At 37.1% G+C, this 19,344-nt stretch overlaps 1 protein-coding gene and 1 pseudogene across 2 annotated transcripts in view; both read right to left on the bottom strand.

Moving 5' to 3' along the window:
* Positions 1 to 300: 300 nt before the first annotated feature.
* LOC121485755 lies at positions 301 to 1,216 on the bottom strand (annotated as a pseudogene).
* A 3,997-nt stretch (positions 1,217 to 5,213) lies between these two features.
* Positions 5,214 to 19,344, bottom strand: part of KIF27 (kinesin family member 27) — an 87,195-nt gene continuing 73,064 nt past the window's right edge. For both annotated transcript variants that reach the window (XM_041735057.1, XM_041735067.1), the window contains 4 exons: positions 17,261 to 17,467; positions 15,597 to 15,795; positions 12,927 to 13,091; positions 5,214 to 8,272 (listed from right to left, as the gene is read on the bottom strand). In XM_041735057.1, the coding sequence (XP_041590991.1) occupies positions 7,788 to 8,272; positions 12,927 to 13,091; positions 15,597 to 15,795; positions 17,261 to 17,467 (1,056 nt within the window). In that variant the 3' untranslated portion in view covers positions 5,214 to 7,787. The remainder of the gene's footprint in view (positions 8,273 to 12,926; positions 13,092 to 15,596; positions 15,796 to 17,260; positions 17,468 to 19,344) is intronic.

The raw sequence follows: 19,344 nt of genomic DNA, 5'->3' as shown, positions 1-19,344 counted from the left end.
TTGTTCACAATCCACTAGAATACTTCTGATTGTAAGTTCCATTACTCTTGAAGTCTTGGCCTGTTCTTTGATTACTTGGCTGTGCAAGTCATGATGCCCTGAACCAAACAGGGACAAAATACTCCGTAATATCAACAGATGCTTGCAAACTGAGGGGAATGAGCTTCCTTCAAAATGATTATAAAGGAAAGACCACCATGGTAATGTCAGATTTAATTCTAACATGCTTCTTGTATATGATAGCTAAGAGTATCAAATGCCAAAGAATGAATGACTTTGCTGTTAAACTATTTTAGTTTCTTTTTTTTAATGGATCAGTTGTTTAATTAGGTTCTTTGTAAGAAATTTAGAACACCAATTTGTGAGGGTAAACTCCATTTGTGAGAGAAAACACAGAGCGGAGGTAGCCCTGAAGCTGAGGAAAAGCTTTGATTTTTGGCAGAATTTGCGAATCCACAGCTTTCTGATCAACCTTGTGCTGCTCTGTAATCTTGTATTCCTCCTTCTCTGTGTCAAAGATCTCCCCTTCCTGGTGTCTGCGTTTACACAGCTTCTTCTTCTTGAAATAAGCATTAGTGACATGTTTGGAGATTTTCACACTGTTGATAACAAATTTGGTGGAAGTGGAAATGACAAATTTCTGGTGTGTTCGATCTACGCAGAGGAACTCGGTTGAGGGCCAGAGGTCCAGTCACAAGTAGCAAGCCACTGCTCAGTTGCTTCAGGAAAACTACCTTCTTGCCTCTGTGACACCCAGTGAGGGTGATCAAAATGGTCCCAGGAGTGATGCTAGCTCGCAACTTTCTCACATGCTGACTGAAAGGTTTTTTGCCATGGCTCAACAGCTTTCAAGGCACATCTTCAGTAGGATAACACCTAGGCATTTTGGGAAGTTTAACCACTCAGGTACCACCATTCTTGTCACCACCAACTGGTTTTGTAACAGTAGCAAGAACCTTCTCCTTCTTTTTCTTTTCAACCCTGGATATAGCTGTCGAATACTTCCTCTTGTACATGGCTTTTCTTAATACATAGCCGATCGGGAATGTCTGCCAATTCCTCTGACTAGGACAGGGTTTCGGCTGCAGTGGGGCTTCCCCTTCTTTGGTGTTTTAGCCTTGAGGTTACCCTTCTTTGCCTTGCCACCAGCATCAGCCTTCTTGGCTTCAGGTTTCTTCTCCTTAGTATCCGGCTTCTTGGCTTTTTCGCCCACCATCTTGCAAGATGGAAAAGAGTATTTTACAGTTTCTTTGAGGGGAAAAAATTGAGTTTAAAACATCTTTGTGACTACCAAATGGAAACCATTCTCAGTTTTAAGAAGTTTTCTACCAGAATTTATCAAGAACTCACAAATGTATTTGTTACTAAAAAGTGAGGAACAAATAGGCAAAAACTGGTGGTTAAAAACCCAGTAAACACATACTCTTTAATTCATAACTCAAATAGTCATGAAGCACTTCTTATGCCTATAAAATACTCAGCCAAGTCTTTATTTTCTTAGGAGTACAGATTTCACATGAAACTTTTCCAGAGAATACTATTATTTCCACTGTTGCTAACAAATATAACTAAAACTCAGAATTTGTTTAAAAATGTTTTAGGATATATGTATGAAATAAGCAACCACATTTGTGCTAAAACATTATCCCATTTTGACAGCCAACTCTATGGAAAAGCTACTTATAATTCCATCATAAACATATATGTTTTAGTTTTCAAAGTGCTTTCACGTATTTATTTGATAAAGTAACAACAGATTATTTGCCTTATAGAAAAATTAGCAATTTCCCTCCCAATTAAATGATTACTTTGAGTTTCATTTGAAAGATAAGATTTTTATTTAAAATGCGAGGGAGTGGGGGCACCTGGGTGGCTGAGTTGATTAAACATCCAACTCTTGATCTGAACCCAGGTCTTGATCTCAGGGTCATGAGTTCAAGCCCTGCCACGCCCAGTGTGGAACCTACTTTAAAAAGGTAGGAGAGGAGCACCTGGACAGCCCAGTCAGTTAAGCATCTGACTCTTGATCTTGGCTCAGGTCATGATCTCAGGGTGGTGAGATTGATCTTGGCTCAGGTCATGATCTCAGGGTGGTGAGATTGAGCCCTCCCAGCTCTGGGCTGTGTGTGGAGCCTGCTTAAGATTCTCTCTCCCTCTCCCTTCCCCAAATTAAAAAAAAAAAAAAAGTCCTATAAAATGCAGTAGAGTGATTCATAAATTGTTTTTTTTTGTTTAAGGAACAGGCTGGTGTTTCAGAAAAACATCATTATTTAATGTACTCCCATTAAAATTATAACCTGGGACATTTTGGTCATGTTGTGGTCATGTTTTACAGCTGGTGACATCTGATGCTAGCTGGGAAAATGTCCAGTGAAACTGAGAGGCTTAGTTCCATTCCAAGCTTCAACTGGAACAATTCAGATGCTGCCCAACCCCCAGGTGATGGGCATTTCAAAAGGAAATTGGCCTCTCGGTATACAAATATGTCGCCCTGTTCCTGTTTTTCCCATCTAGGAAAAAAATCATGCTAGAAAAGTAAAAACAAAACTTTGACCATTTTAATACTTACGAATTATTAAATAAGCCAAATTTCAGATTAATTCCTTATTCCTTTTTATGGTAGACAGTTAAATGCCACCGCAGGCCACAAACAAAAATGAATAACATCAATTCAGCCTCTCAGGCAGGCCAATAGTTGCTGGTTTAATCATGAATAGGAGTCTTTTATCCAGAGGTTTTTCAGTAAAAAAATTCGGGGATATTTTAGCAGAGAGAAAAATTAAGCAAAATGGTTATGTATTGCATAAATCCTGGCAATTTTGCCTACAGTGTTTGTTTTGGCATATTATTCATGGCTCTTCGATGGTAAAATCACTTATCTTTTCTTTGGTTTATGTCTTGGTTGTTGGAATTTATCCAAAACTGTTTCTTCTAATTCTCTATTGAATCATCCCACAATTTCCATTCAAATTCTATCTAGGGTGGCTTCTTTTCATACAATCCTGAATTTTAGCAATCATAGGAAAAGGACCCAGTATAACAACTAGAATGTATATTTTTAAATGGCAAATTCAATAGTAACGGGGAGCATTCTTCAGGATTTATAGATATCCACAGATTGAACTTAAATTTTAATGTTGTTGCCAGGAAATAAAATATATTCTCTCACAATATTTTTGAAAATTCTTTGCTGGTCTGTAGAATGCTTTAAAATAAACCTTTTTATCTTTTGTTCTTATCAGAACTACTTGAATCCTGGAACACTGTGGGGAACGAGGGGTAAGTCATAATTGTCATATAATTTGTTTTTGGTAATTGGAGAGGAGAAGGTGGAGACCAAGGAGTGGTTCTCTTAAAAGACCTGTCAGATCAAATAAATTCTAGCAGTATTTAGCACTTTGGACTTGAAAAATTATAACTCCATTTGTATATACTGTAATAAACTTGAAAACACATTAATATACATTATTTTAAAATAAATTTTTGTGCTACTTTAATTATACAAGTATTAACTAAAAAATGGAGTTTTAAATTTCCAACAATCATTAAGTGTGAATTTCTTTTTAATGTTTAAATTGTTTTCTACTCTTCTGTGTGAATGATCTAGTTCCTTGGCCATATAAGGATCTTGCTCATTTTAATTGTCTATGAGATTGTTTTTTTTTTCTTTTAAAATACTGTAGAGATAACTCAGCAGAAGTGTGTGTAATAATTTACCAGTAGAACCTAATAGTCTAAGTCAATACATTTAGGTTTAATCATATTGCACTGCTAGTATCTCACATACTATCTATCCTCTTGATTCACTGTGGAAATTCCTAGGGAAAAACAATATTAAAAGGGACAAAGAACTATGGAAAATATCAAAACTTAATAACATCAAGTTTTTCTGAGCTTTTTAATAATTTCTCTTGTTCTAATTACCTCCATGTTGGGGTATTACTGGAGTCTATAAAAATCAAACACCATTCTAGTAGTTGGTACCATGTATGTATATACACTGCATTCCAGAAGCAAGGAATGGAAGCTGTCATTCCTGGTGCGGGCGATAAAGGGATGCATTATTAGTAGGGGATTTAAAACATCAAAACTTATGAAAAGTCAGTTTGCTTTTTACTGTCAGCATTAAGGTAAACAACGAGTGACAAAATATTCCTCCCTATTGGGCAAATGTCCTACCACACTTTGAAACATGACTCCCATATGAGCTAAAAAACATTACAAATCCAATGCATTTGAGCTGATTATTATGGAAGGATTTCATTCCCACCTTCTTTTTCAATTTTTGAAAATAGAAATCTAGAGGGCGCCTGGGTGGCTCAGTCGATTTGGCGTCTACCAGGGTCCTGAAATCCAGCCCTGCACTGGGCTCTCTGCTCCTCAGGGAGCCTGCTTCTCCCTCTCCCTCTACTGTTCCCCCTTCCTTGTGCCCTCTTGCTCTCTCTGTTAGATAAATAAAATATTTAAATATAGAAGAATGTGTTAGTACTAATGAAGGCAACCCGAGGCCAGTTATAAATTGAAATGTAAAATATACATAATTAGTATTTTTTAATATTCCAGTGAAGTTGAAAGAATAGTGGACAAGTGGACACTGAACTTTCAGATACTGGAAGATACTGCCATGTTTTAAATAGTAACAGATATGTGCCTAAGGAAATAACTGAAAGCAAAACATGTCATTCTGGCATTTGGTGAAACTTATGCAGACAACAGAATCAAACTCCTACTAAGGATCTGACTCCCTCGCAAGTCACTCTAAGATTTAGTATAAAACCTTTATTAACTTCTTTCATACAAGACACCAATTCTTAAATGAGCACTTATGTTATTGACCTGAAAAAAAAAACATTATCAGAAGAAAACGAACATTAAAGCACAAAAATCACCTTCACTGATATTCTTGCCACCCAAAGTTTCTGTACTTACCTAATTCTCCAGTTCAGTTAGCTTTAACACTCTGGAGTTAGAGAAGGCACTAGCACTTTACAGAGGCAAGTATATCCCCTTCCAAATGCTCCATTTTAAGTGGGGGAAAACCCCATAATGAACAACAACAAAAAGAAAACCACAATCATATTTTATATGTGTAAAAAAGGGGGCAGCCCTGGTGGCTCAGCGGTTTAGCACTGCCTTAAGCCCAGGGCCTGATCCTGGAGACCCGGAATCGAGTCCCACATCGGGCTCCCTGCATGGAGCCTGCTTCTCCCTCTGCCTGTGTCTCTGCCTCTCTCTCTCTCTCTCTCTCTCACATGAATAAATAAAAAATAAAATCTTTAAAAGAAAATGTGTAAAAAAGGCAAACACAATGACAAAATGATTAGACTAAGGAAAGCATGTGAAACAAAGTAAAATTTATTACTAGTATATGTAAAAAAAAAAAAAATTTACTTGCCTTGGGGGAGGCCCCTTAATTTTTCTTTCCTTTGTGAGAGCACTAAACTGGAACGACAAGAGGTTCACTTCCAGAATGTATTTATTATTCAGGACATTATTTATGTGTGTGTGTGTGTGTGTGTGTGTGTACGTGGAATCTACTGTAGCATCTAAAGGATGTATGTTTAACCCAAAGGAAGAAAAAAAATTGTACCTTTCTTATTTAGAAGTCAGTTCACATTTGCATTATCAAATCTAATCACTGTTGATTTGACATAAATTTTCTTGTTTTGTGAGTTGGCTTTTAGAAAATGTATTTCCACAGGTAAAACAAGTATGTGTCAATTTCTTAGGCAAGCAAGATTCTAGGGTTAGAATATATTCTTATGTGAATAGTTTCTAAATTACTTAATCTTATAAGGAATTTACAGTTAGGACCTTCATTAATAAATATATCATTGTTGTGCTCTGTGAAGGCCTTAGTGGCCTTTGCCACTCTATATAGTATACACGCACACACACATTACATATGATATATATCATAATGATATGTATATATATCCACATATACATATGATACATATCATCATGATATATATATCTCATACAAACTAAAGGCAAAAAGAAGAAGCTAGTTTAAAACCAGAATCTGACTTGTAATAGTCTCTCCCAAAAATATATTTTCTGAATTAGTTTGTAAATTTCTAGTCTAAAGCAGTTTCTCAGTGGGCCAATGCTGTACATTGTGGTTCAGTTCCCAGGTAAGCCCATGGCACAGTCTATTTAACCCACAATTTATATGAATTTCAGTACCATGCTTAAGAGATACAGAGGCTGTTCACCTATTTAGAAGTTTGTTTTGGTTTGGTTTTCTTCTCCTCTAGGAAGTGGTTTTTAGCAATGGAAACAAGGAACCCTACTCCCTCAGGCCTAGAAACCAGAAAAGAAAGCCCTAAGTATTTGAGCACAGAGTGACAGATGGGTAGGGTCAGTAACAACAAAGAAAGAGGATACAAGAAAAATATTAGTAGCCACAGCACTGAAGAAAAACTGGACTTGGCAAGGAAGCAGGTGACTCAAATTGTATATGTGCTGCCAAAGCGAGCACAAGGGTGACTCAAATTGAATAGATATCCACATGTCAGGGTGGTTTTACCACCGCCCCACCCTTACAGTAAGTAGTTTAAGAAACAACTCTATTTTACAAGTGAAAATTTGGAAAAGTAACTAGAATAACAACACAAGTAACAAAAAAGTAACAAAATACCTCTGGTCATTATAATGGGATGTTTTCTGTGATTAAAAAGTATGATGAAAAAGTACAAACTATTTATTGGGCAAATCAGTGTTTTAGCTCTTAATCCCAAACTGAAGTTTATATTATACAATACGATTTAGACTAAAAAATCTCGAAGAAAAATTTCATTTACATATTTACAGCTCCAATGCAGTCTGGCCTGCCTGTGGTGCTAACCCAAGTAAGCAGGCTGTAGAGAAAAATCTCCGATTAGGCCCATTAGATTATTAGCTAAAGAGCCTCTGGCAAAGGCTTCAAGCTTTACAGGCATACTCCATGTGAAAGAGAAAAGAAATGCTAGAATGCTTTACAGCTACTCTATCATTATTTCCCTGTGGCATGGAACTGCATTCTTTTCCCCAAATCTAGTAGCCTAGTGAGAGAGAGATGTTGAATAGACAGGGTAGGAGTGAGATGAAAACTTACATTCCATAATATTAGCAAACCAACAATAATGATATTCTAAAAACAATCCTCAAGAAGAAGAGCAGAATACCATGTTTAAAAAGTCACAACTGATCACTCAAGCTCTGTGGACTCTGAGGACCATAAATTAACTTCAACCCATAAACTTTGTCAGTTGTCTTAAACCCACAGACTGCTTTTTTGGCACAGATTTTCAGCTGTGCCAAAAGATATGCATGCAGCAGGTGACTCCCCCTCTCATACAAGCAATATTTAACTGAGTCTCTTCAAAATAACAAATATATTTGAGAATGACAATAATATAAGCTTATGAGATAGAATTAATGTATTCTAACATACTTTTATACTACATAGCAATACACATTTGAAGGATAGTTTACTATTCTACTCTTTGTTTTGTTCTCCATATATATGCCTGGATTTTAAAAGTGGAAATATTTAAATGCTCCATTACTTAATAGTGTTAGAGAACAGGTTCATTTAGTTATTGTAGAAAAATCTTCAAATAATTTAAACTCCCCAAATATACCAAAGAAGATATACACATCTCTAGTATACAAAAGGATTCCTTCCTCCCTTCCTTCCTTTATTCTGAAGGAAGAGCTAGTGAGCACATGCCTTAATTTCTAACAGGTCAGACAAAAGAATCTTATGCCTCTACTAAACTAAAAGTTCTATTATTAAAGGCCTAAGTTTTTAAGTCACTCGGTTTCCTAGCTACTTCAATGGAATCAGCAGTCATAGATCCAACCCCAACTCCAAGACTAGAACGCCGTAATGATAGTTCCAAGGCAGAAATCTGACGTAACTCTTTACGACACAACTTTACAGACGTGACACCATGAAGCTGTCCCACATTTCCCACTGGCTGAATGTGGGGTGATGATTCACTGTGAGATTTTGTAAAATGATTTTCATCTATTTCTATTTTATCCTCACTGTTCAATAAATGCCCACTAGTGGGTGCTAAAGAACCACAGATCGGAGGTAATTCTGGGTCATCTTCCCAGAGCTTCTGAGGATTGGACTGTATTCTTAAACTGTTTGCTGAACAGTCTAATTCTCTTTCTCTTCCACTTAATTTCATAGTTTCAGTTCTGGATGCCCATTTTAATTCTTCTGGAACCATGCCTCCTTCTTCAGCATTCAGGACTCCATTCCCAGCATCATGCTCTAAAAATAATACAGAAAGCAAGAAAATAAATTAGAGATTTTCTCAAAAGCATATATTTTAAGTGTGATATCCCAATATAGCTATATTATCATTCAATGTCAATGATGTTTTTCAGATTTTTTGTTGTTGTTGTTAAGTGACTTCTTTTAGACAATAGAAGTTTCACTTAAAGGCATTTTTGCCTGTAAAAAACTGAGAACTTCTAATTCAAGCACAAAGTTAAGAAAATAGTCATCTAGTGATTTGTTTTTCCCTGGAAACACAGGAGTCCTTTGGGCTTCTCTGGTGTCCTTCTACACCTGCCTTCCACTGGACTTGCCACTGGTGAATCAAAGTCCACACTGTGGCTAAGTGAAGCCAGAACTGCAGAATACTGGCTCCATGTCCAGGGAATCTTTGGGGACATGGCATCATGTATGTGAAAATCTAGTCTTGGTCAGAACTCCCAGCATGATGGTGGTAAGGTTCTGCTCTCTGAAGGTGCTCTGGGGATTCACCATCAAAATGGAGAGGACAGTGCACTCCCTCGGTGGGATACCCTGCTGGAATGAGTGACAGTAGTGAGTGAAGAGCTCAAGGCTTAAGGTCCTCAAATCATAGAATTATCTAATATCAGAGACAAAAATTTACTTAAGACAAGTCCATATAGGCCCAAGACCTAATATGATGAAAAATGCCAACTTCAACATACACTGACATGTGATTAATACACTTCCAGTCCTATGAATACCAAGTACCCTGGTAGTCGCTAGCCAAATCTGGCCCTCAGACATGTTTTATTTAACCTCTGAATAACATGTGACCCCCAATTTTTTAATTGGAAAGTTTCATATAAAAATACAGATTTCCATCTTTTCTAGACAAAACAAGAACTGACAACCAGCAACAGCAGCTGGAGCAGAGCTGCCCCTGCCCATTTAGACAACTGCTACGTTATCTACTGCTCGCTTTGGCTCCCTGGCTCCTGAAGGCTTGTGACCCTTGGTTGAAAGCATAACTGATTTTCTAATTTTTAAAATACTCTCACAAACCAACCACTTGAGCTAACAAATGACATAGATCCTCGCATGGAACTAGCAGATATTCACAAAGTTGACCATTGATGGTGGTTCCCTAACTGCCACACATTAGTCACCAGGAAGCTTTTAAAAACTGAGGCTCCAGGGGATCCCTGGGTGGCTCAGCGGTTTAGCGCCTGCCTTTGGCCCAGGGCGCAATCCTGGAGTCCGGGGACCGAGTCCCGGGATCGAGTCCTGGGATCGAGTCCTGGGATCGAGTCCCACATCGGGTTCCCGGCATGGAGCCTGCTTTTCCCTCCTCCTGTGTCTCTGCCTCTCTCTCTCTCATAAACAAACAAACAAGCAAACAAACAAAGAAACAAATAAATAAATAAATCTTTAAAAAACAAAAACAAAAACCTGAGGCTTGGGCAGCCCGGGTGGCTCAGCGGTTTAGCGCCGCCTTCAGCCCAGTGCGTGATCCTGGAGACCCAGGACTGAGTCCCACATCAGGCTCCCTGCATGGAGCCTCCTTCTCCCTCTGCCTCTCTCTCTCTCTCTCTCTCTGTCTCTCTGTCTCTCTCTCTGTGTTTCTCATGAATGAATAAATAAATATAATCTTTAAAAAAATTTTTTTAATAAATAAATAAAAACTGAGGTTCAGGTCCCAGTACCTGGGGAAGGGAACCACCAAGCATCTTATTTTTTAAAGCTCAAATGTGAAAGAGCAGAGATGGGCTCGATGGGCTCACTGGAGAAGCTAACGCTCTACCCGACTTGGATATTTCACAGTGGAAGTTTCCCTCTTCCAGAATTTTACCATTAAAGAACAAACCAGAGAAAGAGTAGTTCACCTGAGGTCACAGAGCAAGGAAAAGAAGTTAGGATTCCAATCCTCACTCTTCTGACTCAAGCATCCTCACAGAATTTGGTAGTGATTTAAATTGATACAAGGATAGAGTTTTAAATACTAAAATAAGTATACAGACTGCATGTCCATATAAACTGAATTTATCCTCACATCCTAATGTATTTGTTAGAAAACAGATACACTATATCAGAGGCATGACTAAGAGGTTACCAAGATATTTTAGTCCAAAGATGAATATTTCTGCATTTGAAAATGCTAAAAATACTCAAGATAAATAGAAGTGTGGTATGCAGACAATGAAAAGACTATTATCAAAAACCAATGAACTGAATACCAAGAAAGTTAAGTATTAAGATCACTAATCTTAATGTGAGTAATTCTTTTTAGGAACTCAGAATTTGATATAATTGCTATATTTGTAATTCAAACAAACCTTGTTAAATGTCATTATATTAGAGTAGCATTTTGAGATAGTATATATATAGAACAAGCTGTATCTCCAATATGATTCCATGTAATTTTTTTAAAGCATGGGGACAAGACTGAAAAGAATTATGCTAAATGTTAACAGTGGTGGGTAGAATTATGGGTGACTTTTTCCAGTTCTTTTTCTATATTTTCAAAATTTTCTACAATGACTATTACTTTTTATAGATGCTTCTAGGTGGAACAGCAAGGTAGCTGAAATATCTTCAACATTAGTATCAAGACTAGATTGCCTGGGGTGCCTGGCTGACTTAGTAGAGCATGCAACTTGATCTCGGGGTCATGCTTTCAAGGCCCACGTTGGGAGTAGACTTTACTTAAAAACAAACAAAACAAGACTAGATTCCCAAATAAGTTGGTCAGACATGTCATCACTTTACATAACTCCAAGATTACTTAACTTTTTCAAAGTTTTTTGCATTTGTCTCATTAAAGAGCAGGATGAGGATTAAACCTCTCTAACACCCTACCACAATGGCATTTTAAGAGATTGATTCATAATATAAACATGGGCCATCTAAACACTAGATATCTAATTTCGGATGTCTCAAGTTTGAAAGTGGATTTTTTTAAAGCTAAAATGTTCAGTTTGTTACCTAATGTTCTGTTGCTGATTGTCCTGTTTGCTACTTAATGCCTATGTACATTTTAATTTTTTGTTAAGTCATGTTTCAAGGAAAAGGTTCAAACTATACAGTGCAGGCAATATTCCAAGTAAGTGTTTTAATTACATTAGTACCTCTGCATTACTACACTGAAAATCAGAAAGCTTAGTGTCTCTGGCAGGATCTGTATGTTTGTATCACATCTCTGGCCTAAAACAACTGTTATCCTAGAGTATTAAACCAAAAATCATAAGATGAAGGACCTTAGACCATGTTCTAATTGCCGTTGTGTTTATAAGTTACTTGACCTAAGTTTCAATTCTCTTTTCTAAAAATGACATTAGCAGACACTGACCTACCTTGGGTTAAATAGAACTACTTGTGAGGGGCGCCTGGGTGGCTCAGCGGTTAAGTGTCTAACTTTGGCTCAGGACATGATCTGAGTCCCAGGATTGACCCGCATTGGGATCCTCGCATTGAGCCTGCTTCTCCTCCCTCTGCCTATGTCTCTGCCTCTCTTTCTCTATGTCTCTCATGAATAAATAAATAAAATCTTAAAGAAAAAGAACTACTTGTAAAAATGTCTATTTTATAAATATCCTAAGTATAAGGCAGCATTAGAACTACTTTTCTAAGATATTACTGTTTTAAACTTTAAAGCTAGGTTAATCCTGCTTACATTCTATACTCAGCATGTATCTTTTCATTATGCATACATAAAGTTTTTACTGGTTTCTTTACAGTCTTGTTGTACCCATCTAAAATGGTCTTCTTTATAGGTACAAAATAGGTCTATGTTCCTAACAGGTTGTAAAGTCAGCTTTGTATAAGCCATACCTAACTTGGTAAAAGAATACTTTCTCTAAAGAAAGAGTAATTCTTTAATAAAATGTAAAATATATTATGTTAGTATTGATTCTTCTCTAATAGGCAGACTTAAAGAGGGTATATTTTAATCATGGCACTTTCTAGTTTAGTTTTGTCGTGTTTTAGGCTGAGGCAGACAGTTGTCAGGCTGACAATTATTTTTATTTATAGAGACAAATACAAGTTCAATATCTAACTCTAAGTAACCAAATCAAAACATTTGTTCTGTTTCTTACATTCCATATAGGTGTGAGATCATTTCGTATTTATCCTTCTCTGACTTACTTCACTTAGCATTATCCCCTCTAGATCCATCCATGTCCTTGCAAAAGGCAAGGTTTCATTCTTTTTATGGCTGAATTAATATTCCATTAAAAGTATATACCACATCTTCTTTATACATTCATATATCAGATACTTGGGTTGATTCCATAATTTGGCTATTGTAAACAATGCTGCAATAAACACAGGGGTGCTTACTATCTTTTCAAATTAGTGTTTTCATATTCTTTGGGTTTGGATTCCCACCAATAGCACACAAGGGTTCCTTTCTCCACATCCATGCCAACATGTGTTGTTTCTTGTGTTGCTGGTTTTAGCCATTCTGACAGGTGTGAGGTGATATCATACTGTGATTTTGATTTGCATTTCCCTGATGATTAGAACGAGATAACTATTTTTGTTTATAGAGACAAATATAAGTTTAATATCTAATTCTAAATAACCCAGTCATTGGGAAAGGCTAAACTATAAGTGAGGCACAACTTCACCAAATACTAGATATACATATCCTATTAGCATGGCAGGTTAACACTAAAGGTCTTACGTTCAGATGGTACTAATTGCCGTCGAACTGCTTCCCCTATCAATTCCTTAAGTTTCTTCTTAAGATCTCTGCTGGTCTTCTTATAAAAATAAAGATCTTTTTCCAGTTGCTGGATTTTATCTTCATATGCTCTTAATTTTTCTATAAGTCCTTCTCCATCTTGCTCTATGAAACAGAGATATATACATTTAAAATCAGTTTAAAGGACCAAAAATTATGTTCTAACCCAGTTTCCAGACTATATTTAAAGGGTCAGATGTATGTTACATGTACCTACATGGATTTGTTTTCAGCTACAGTTTGGATTCTTCTGCCCTGAGTCACCTTCTCCACCCTTCCCGCTGCCAACTACCTCATCTTCATGATTGATTCATAAACAATTTTTGAGGGCAGCCCAAGTGGCTCAGCAGTTTAGCACCACCTTCAGCCCAGGGCCTGATCCTGGAAACCTAGGATCGAGTCCCACGTTGGGCTCCCTGCATGGAGCCTGCTTCTCCCTCTGCCTGTGTCTCTGCCTCTCTCCCTGTGTCTCTCATGAATAAATAAAATCTTTTAAAAATATAAATAAATAAACTTTTTGAGAAGCATTAACTAGATTTATCCTTAGAACAGCAGAAATAATGTGTTTTCTATAAAAAAATTCACTTTTGGAACTCTGTCCATCAGGTGCATTGATATCTTTATTTAAGGGAGCTCCTGGGTGGCTCAGTCAGTTAAGCATCTGCCTTTGGCTCAGGTCATGATCCCGGAGTCCTGGGATCAAGCCCCACTTTGGGTTCCCTGTTCATCACCTGATGAAGAGGGAGCCTGCTTCTCCTTCTCTCTTTGTCAAATAAATAAATAAAATCTTTTTTTTTTTTAAATAAAAATAAAAAGTTCCTACCGGGAACTGTGGATATATGGAAAGTCATAGGCTCAGGCTTATAGGCCCAAGAAATCTATAGCCAAAAGACCCTGAAAACCAAAAACCTGTCAAAAGAGGGAGATTACAAAAGAAAACACCATATATAAAGAGGGGAAATAGCATAAGTTGTAGTTTATGCTACAATATAACTTAAAGCTTCTAACTAATATTTATGAATGTCTGAAACTATCCCTACTGGGTAGGTGTTAGAACCAATAAAACCTCGTTAATTGACCTTCTAAAAACACTACTCTCAGATACTCTTTCTTATTGGTAAATTTGTAAAATGATCCTACTGGTTTTAATGGTCTTTTGCTGTAACTGGCTGTTTTGAAAAATTTTATCTAAGTATATTGGAGAGTTTAAATTCACTCATTAAAATTTTTTTTAAAAAATTAAAAAAATAAATTAACCCATTATCTCATATTTAAAAATACTTTAAAGGGAGCCTGGATGGCTCAGTCAGTTGAGCGTCGGGCTCTTGATCTTGGCTCAGGTCATGATCTCAGGGTCTTGAGCCCTGCAGCAGGCTCTGCGCTCAGTGGGGAGTCTTCTTGAGATTCTTTCTCTCTCCCTCTCTCTCTCTGTGCCTCTCCACCACACACTCACTCTCTAACAAATATTTTTAAAATAAAATAAATAAAAAATACTTAAATAACACCATAAATCAGAATCCCCATAAAGAATATCATATATGTCAACTGAATTTTATATAACATATTCAAGTGAAATTAGAAAATTCATAAATTATCATTTTTAGCTGCAACTTTGTTATGAAAAACTTATCCCAGCAATAAAAATGATTTTTAAAATGTTCTCATTTGGCTGTAGCATGAGCTTTTGTGGTACAATGTCAATTACTCAAAAAATACATGAAAAATTATATTAAAATATTACTTTATAGAGATGTAAGACAGAACTAAAAATAAGGAAAGGAGAGCATGTTTGAATGAAGTGATGTATAGGATCCTGTCAGGAAATCCTGTCATCAGGCAACTGGTTGCTAAACTGGTTATAGAATTAACTTAGAGGTAAATTGCCTCAACACTCAAATTTATATATTTTCCAATTTTCTGCTTACTCAGGTTGTTTCTCCAGCTATAGATTCACAAGAATCAAGACTAAGCAGCTAAGCAGCCTGGACCAAAGCATCACCAGTACTGGTGGGCAATGATTCTGTTGCCATAGCAACTCTCTGTGTACTGGCCAAATGCCCAGGTAACATGAAGACCAACTGCTGTGATACCTCTTTCCACACTGAACTACTGTATACTGATACAGTATGTGTCTATAGACGGTAGACTAATTTTGAGCTAAGACATAACCTTAATGCATAAAATTGACAATCGACTGAAAATTATAACAAGAACTAGAACTAGAAATCTGACAGAGCCTATCACTTTAGTTATGTGAAGGGAGAGTAACTTAAATATCAAAGTACTATGTCCTTGGGAGGTAGAAACTTTTCAACCATACGCCATGAAGCCAGAAATCCCACATTAGTACATAAAAAACGAGCCGATGACAAACAGGGGGATGTGTGGCACTGGGGACAGGCAGAGGGATGGCATTTCAAGAACGAAAAGCCCTCCATCAAAGTCAACCAACCCCACATGTGGTAACCCAAACATGTAAAGCACAAAAACAAATGAAAGTAGTAACTATTTATTCATGTTAGACTTTTCTGCAATCAAATTCTGTCCTGTCCTCCTGTCCCAGCCCCTCCGACACATCACCTTCCACAGCTGACCAGAAGGGGCAGGTACCTTGAAAATGATGTAACAGCAGCTGCATTTTCTGCTCGTGTTCCTTTTGCTGGAGGGTCAGTCTCCGGTCACATTGCAATTTCAGAGATTCCAGGGCAGATTCCAATTCACAAACCATATTATCCCGTTCCAGAACCTTCATTTTACTTTCTTCATTCTGTAACTGTAGCTTCCGTTCGGTTTCTCGCAAATTGACCACCTAGCAAAGACATTTGTTTTTTACCTTTTAAGTGTGTCTTAGATAGCCTAATGTAATCATCCACTTCTCTTAGACTGCATGAAGAATCTCCTTAGTCACCATGGTGTAAATAAGCAAATGCTTTGTGACGTACCTGACAAAATAACCTAACAGCCTTTTTAGTTTATTAGGATTCTGGATCGGTAACAACTTCATTTTAAATATAATGTTGTTCTATCACCCCTCCATCATCTCTCAGACATGGTCGCTGCAATTTACATTTATAATCCTATATATAATTCTATTTCTCTAGTCTAAGAAGAGAATGGGAACCTAAAGACTCTGGTAACATCTAGATAACTCCCAGTTTTAACTCCAACATGGATGTTGTAAATAAGTAACAGAATTTTTAAAACTATAAACACAGAATTCAGTCTCAGATTATCCATTTAGTCCAGTGGGTTCTTCTCTGCACTGCTACGAAGTGAATATACTTCAATGTATGTGTCACAGAATTTGCTAATGTAGTGACCTTCTCTCTAGAAAAATACTCGTTTCTATGAAGGGTACCCAGGGTCAGAAAATCCACTGACCATGGCCTGGGTGCTTTGAGTTAAGAACCCTTTCTCTAAAAATACCAGAAAAGAATTCTCTATGTCAAAGCTTCAGACAGCACTGCACCATTTTTCTGCCCTCCACAAATGCAGTGATAGGATGCATTCTTATCAATAATAATAGCTTACTACCACTACTACTACTATTACTGTCAGTAGCTACGGACAGTCATTATCCTAGAGGAGGGCTGTGTATAATATTTCCACTAATTTTTTCATCTTTATGTCACTTGTCTAACAGAACTAGAACTTTATTTTAAAAGTCCAATGTTTTATTTTCACTAACTGTCTGATATTCCCTTAAACTGAAGATACCTTTCAGAGAAAAAGAGTTAGTATTTGCTTAACACTTCACAATATATACCTTAAGAGAAGACATTATTATTCAGGTTAATGCTAAAATCTATTATTATCTTTGTCATTGATGTACCACTTCATCTTCATTTCAATTCATAGGTATGATGATAAAGTACAGGTACCCCTACCCTATAGCAATGAAAGAAAGGGAGCCGAAACTTGGAGGGCCCTTGATTTTTCATGAATGCTGAGTAACAACAAGCAAATCTAGAAAATATCTAAGAAACAGTGACTGAGGAATATAACTTGAATTTTTAGTTTTTAAAACTATTTGAGAAAGCCTTTCTTTCAAAGGCCCTTCCAACTTTAAGAACCTCCCAAAGTCAGGCCTACATACTTGGGATAAGCACACAGCTTCCAGATGACCACATTCAATACTGTATGGAGAAATCATGCTTAAATCTGTAGTTGCACTATCAAATTTTTAGGCCTTTCAATTTCTTAAATGTGAGATATATAAGCATCTTGACCCCTCTCCCCCCATATAAGAAAATCCTTCTCTCCAAGAAACAAACCTTATTGAAATATCTGAAAAGAATAGCTCTAATCTCAACAGGACGCAGGCAAATTAGTTTTTCTAAGACATGTGCTTCACTATGAGAGAGGTTTTGGAACGAAGCTCTGAGCGAGTTCTGGCGACTCTGGATGCTTTCATTCTTGTATTCAATTGCAGCTTCCAAAGCTTCAATCGCTTCTTCAAGTTGGAAAAGAACATGTTCCTCCTAGATATAACAGAAATCACTCATTTTAAATGAAATAATGTAACTTGGACTTTGTCATACACTAAGATCTCACTATGTTTTCTTGTATCTAATGGGAATAGTTACCATTTGTCTACTAAATTTTAAGAAAAATGTTTACTGAGTGCTTGCAATGCTACACAGTGCAATATGTGTACACACACATATATAAAACATACAATCAGAATCCTCGCAGTAAACCTTGTGTATGAAATGTCTCAAGGTCATGGAGCAAATGCCGATAACCAAGGAATATACTTGAACAAAGCCTCACTCCTCCAGGACCAGCACTATTGCCATGTATCTCCCTCCACAGCTCTTAGTGCATATTATGTGTCACAGAGATCTGGAGACTCTTTGCTATCCCTTCAAGGATCTATCAAAGTGATATACTGCCAGGAGGGAAAGAAGAAACAGATTTAGAATAATTATTAGGAACTAGTTATCAGGGATGCCTGGGTGGCTCAGCGGTTGAACATCTACCTTTGGCTCAGGGTGTGATCCTGGAGTCCTGGGATCGAGTCCTGCATTAGGCTCCCTGCATGGAGTCTGCTTCTTTCTCTGCCTATGTCTCTGCCTCTCTCTCTCTGTCCCTCATAAAAAAATAAATATAAAATAAAATCTTAAAAAAAAAAAGGAATTAGTCATCAGAAGAGAGTCTCTAGGGAGAAAAGAATATGACATAAAAAAAAAAAAAAGCAGGGAGAGGGCACCTCGGTAGTTCAGTTGGTTAGGTATCTGCCTTCAGCTCAGGTCATGATCCCAGGGTCCTGGATCAAGCCCCACACCAGACTCCCTGCTTAGGGAGTCTGCTTCTCCCTCTCCCTCTGGCCCTCCACCCCACTTGTGCTCTCTCTCTCTCTCTCAAATAAATAAATACAATCTTGAAAAAAAAGTGAGGATTTAAGGACATGAAACATTTCATAAACTTCCTGTAAGATGTCACTACAGAGCAAAGGCATTAAAAATGGCAACAGTATAGCATTTTTTTCATAAGCTAGGAAGATCTCCGTTGTAGGGGGGAAAAAACCCTGATGAATCCCTGTCAGAAAACCTAGAAGTTCTCTGAACTAACCAAACAATGTCTTATTGGGGGCAGAGGGTGTTCAAATTTCTGGTAAGAAATTATTTCAGACTTGGTTAGATATTTCTGTATATCTGTATGTATGGTGGAGGTTACCAAAAACTTAGGTTCCTTGAAGGCAGACCATCTTGTCCATACCCATGTCCATATTGCCTAGCACAGTACATATCACAGTTTCTACTAAGTATCTGCTGAATAAGTTAATGAGGGAAAAGGAGAAAAAAATACTTTCACATGTCTGATTATATGACCCAAATATTTCTCTCCACTCCTTCCCCCAGTACTTCATAGGAAAATAATGTTAATACTTGTGATCTACCTAAAGAATAGAGTGACTTGCTGAACTCCTTTTCTGGAATTCAGGGAAAAAGTAAGTGATAACCTATTCCAGTGGGAGGTTGAGTAAAGCCATTGGTTTTAAATGGTTTAAAAATGGTTTTAGAATAGAGAACCCAGAAGTGGACCCTGAAATGTATGGTCATCTAATATTCGATAAAGGAGGAAAGACTATCCATTGGAAGAAAAACAGTCTCTTCAATAAATGGTGTTGGGAAAATTGGACATCCACATGCAGAAGAATGAAACTGGACCACTCTCTTTCACCATACACAAAGATAAACTCAAAATGGATGAGAGATCTAAATGTGAGACAAGAGTCCATCAAAATCCTAGAGGAGAACACAGGCAACACCCTTTTTGAACTCGGCCACAGTAACTTCTTGCAAGATACATCCACAAAGGCAAAAGAAACAAAAGCAAAAATGAACTATTGGGA

This window comes from Vulpes lagopus, chromosome 2 (assembly GCF_018345385.1).
Source record: "Vulpes lagopus strain Blue_001 chromosome 2, ASM1834538v1, whole genome shotgun sequence".
NCBI lineage: Eukaryota > Metazoa > Chordata > Mammalia > Carnivora > Canidae > Vulpes > Vulpes lagopus.
Note: the sequence above shows the minus strand (reverse complement) of the source record. Positions and strands in the feature narration are given on the sequence as shown.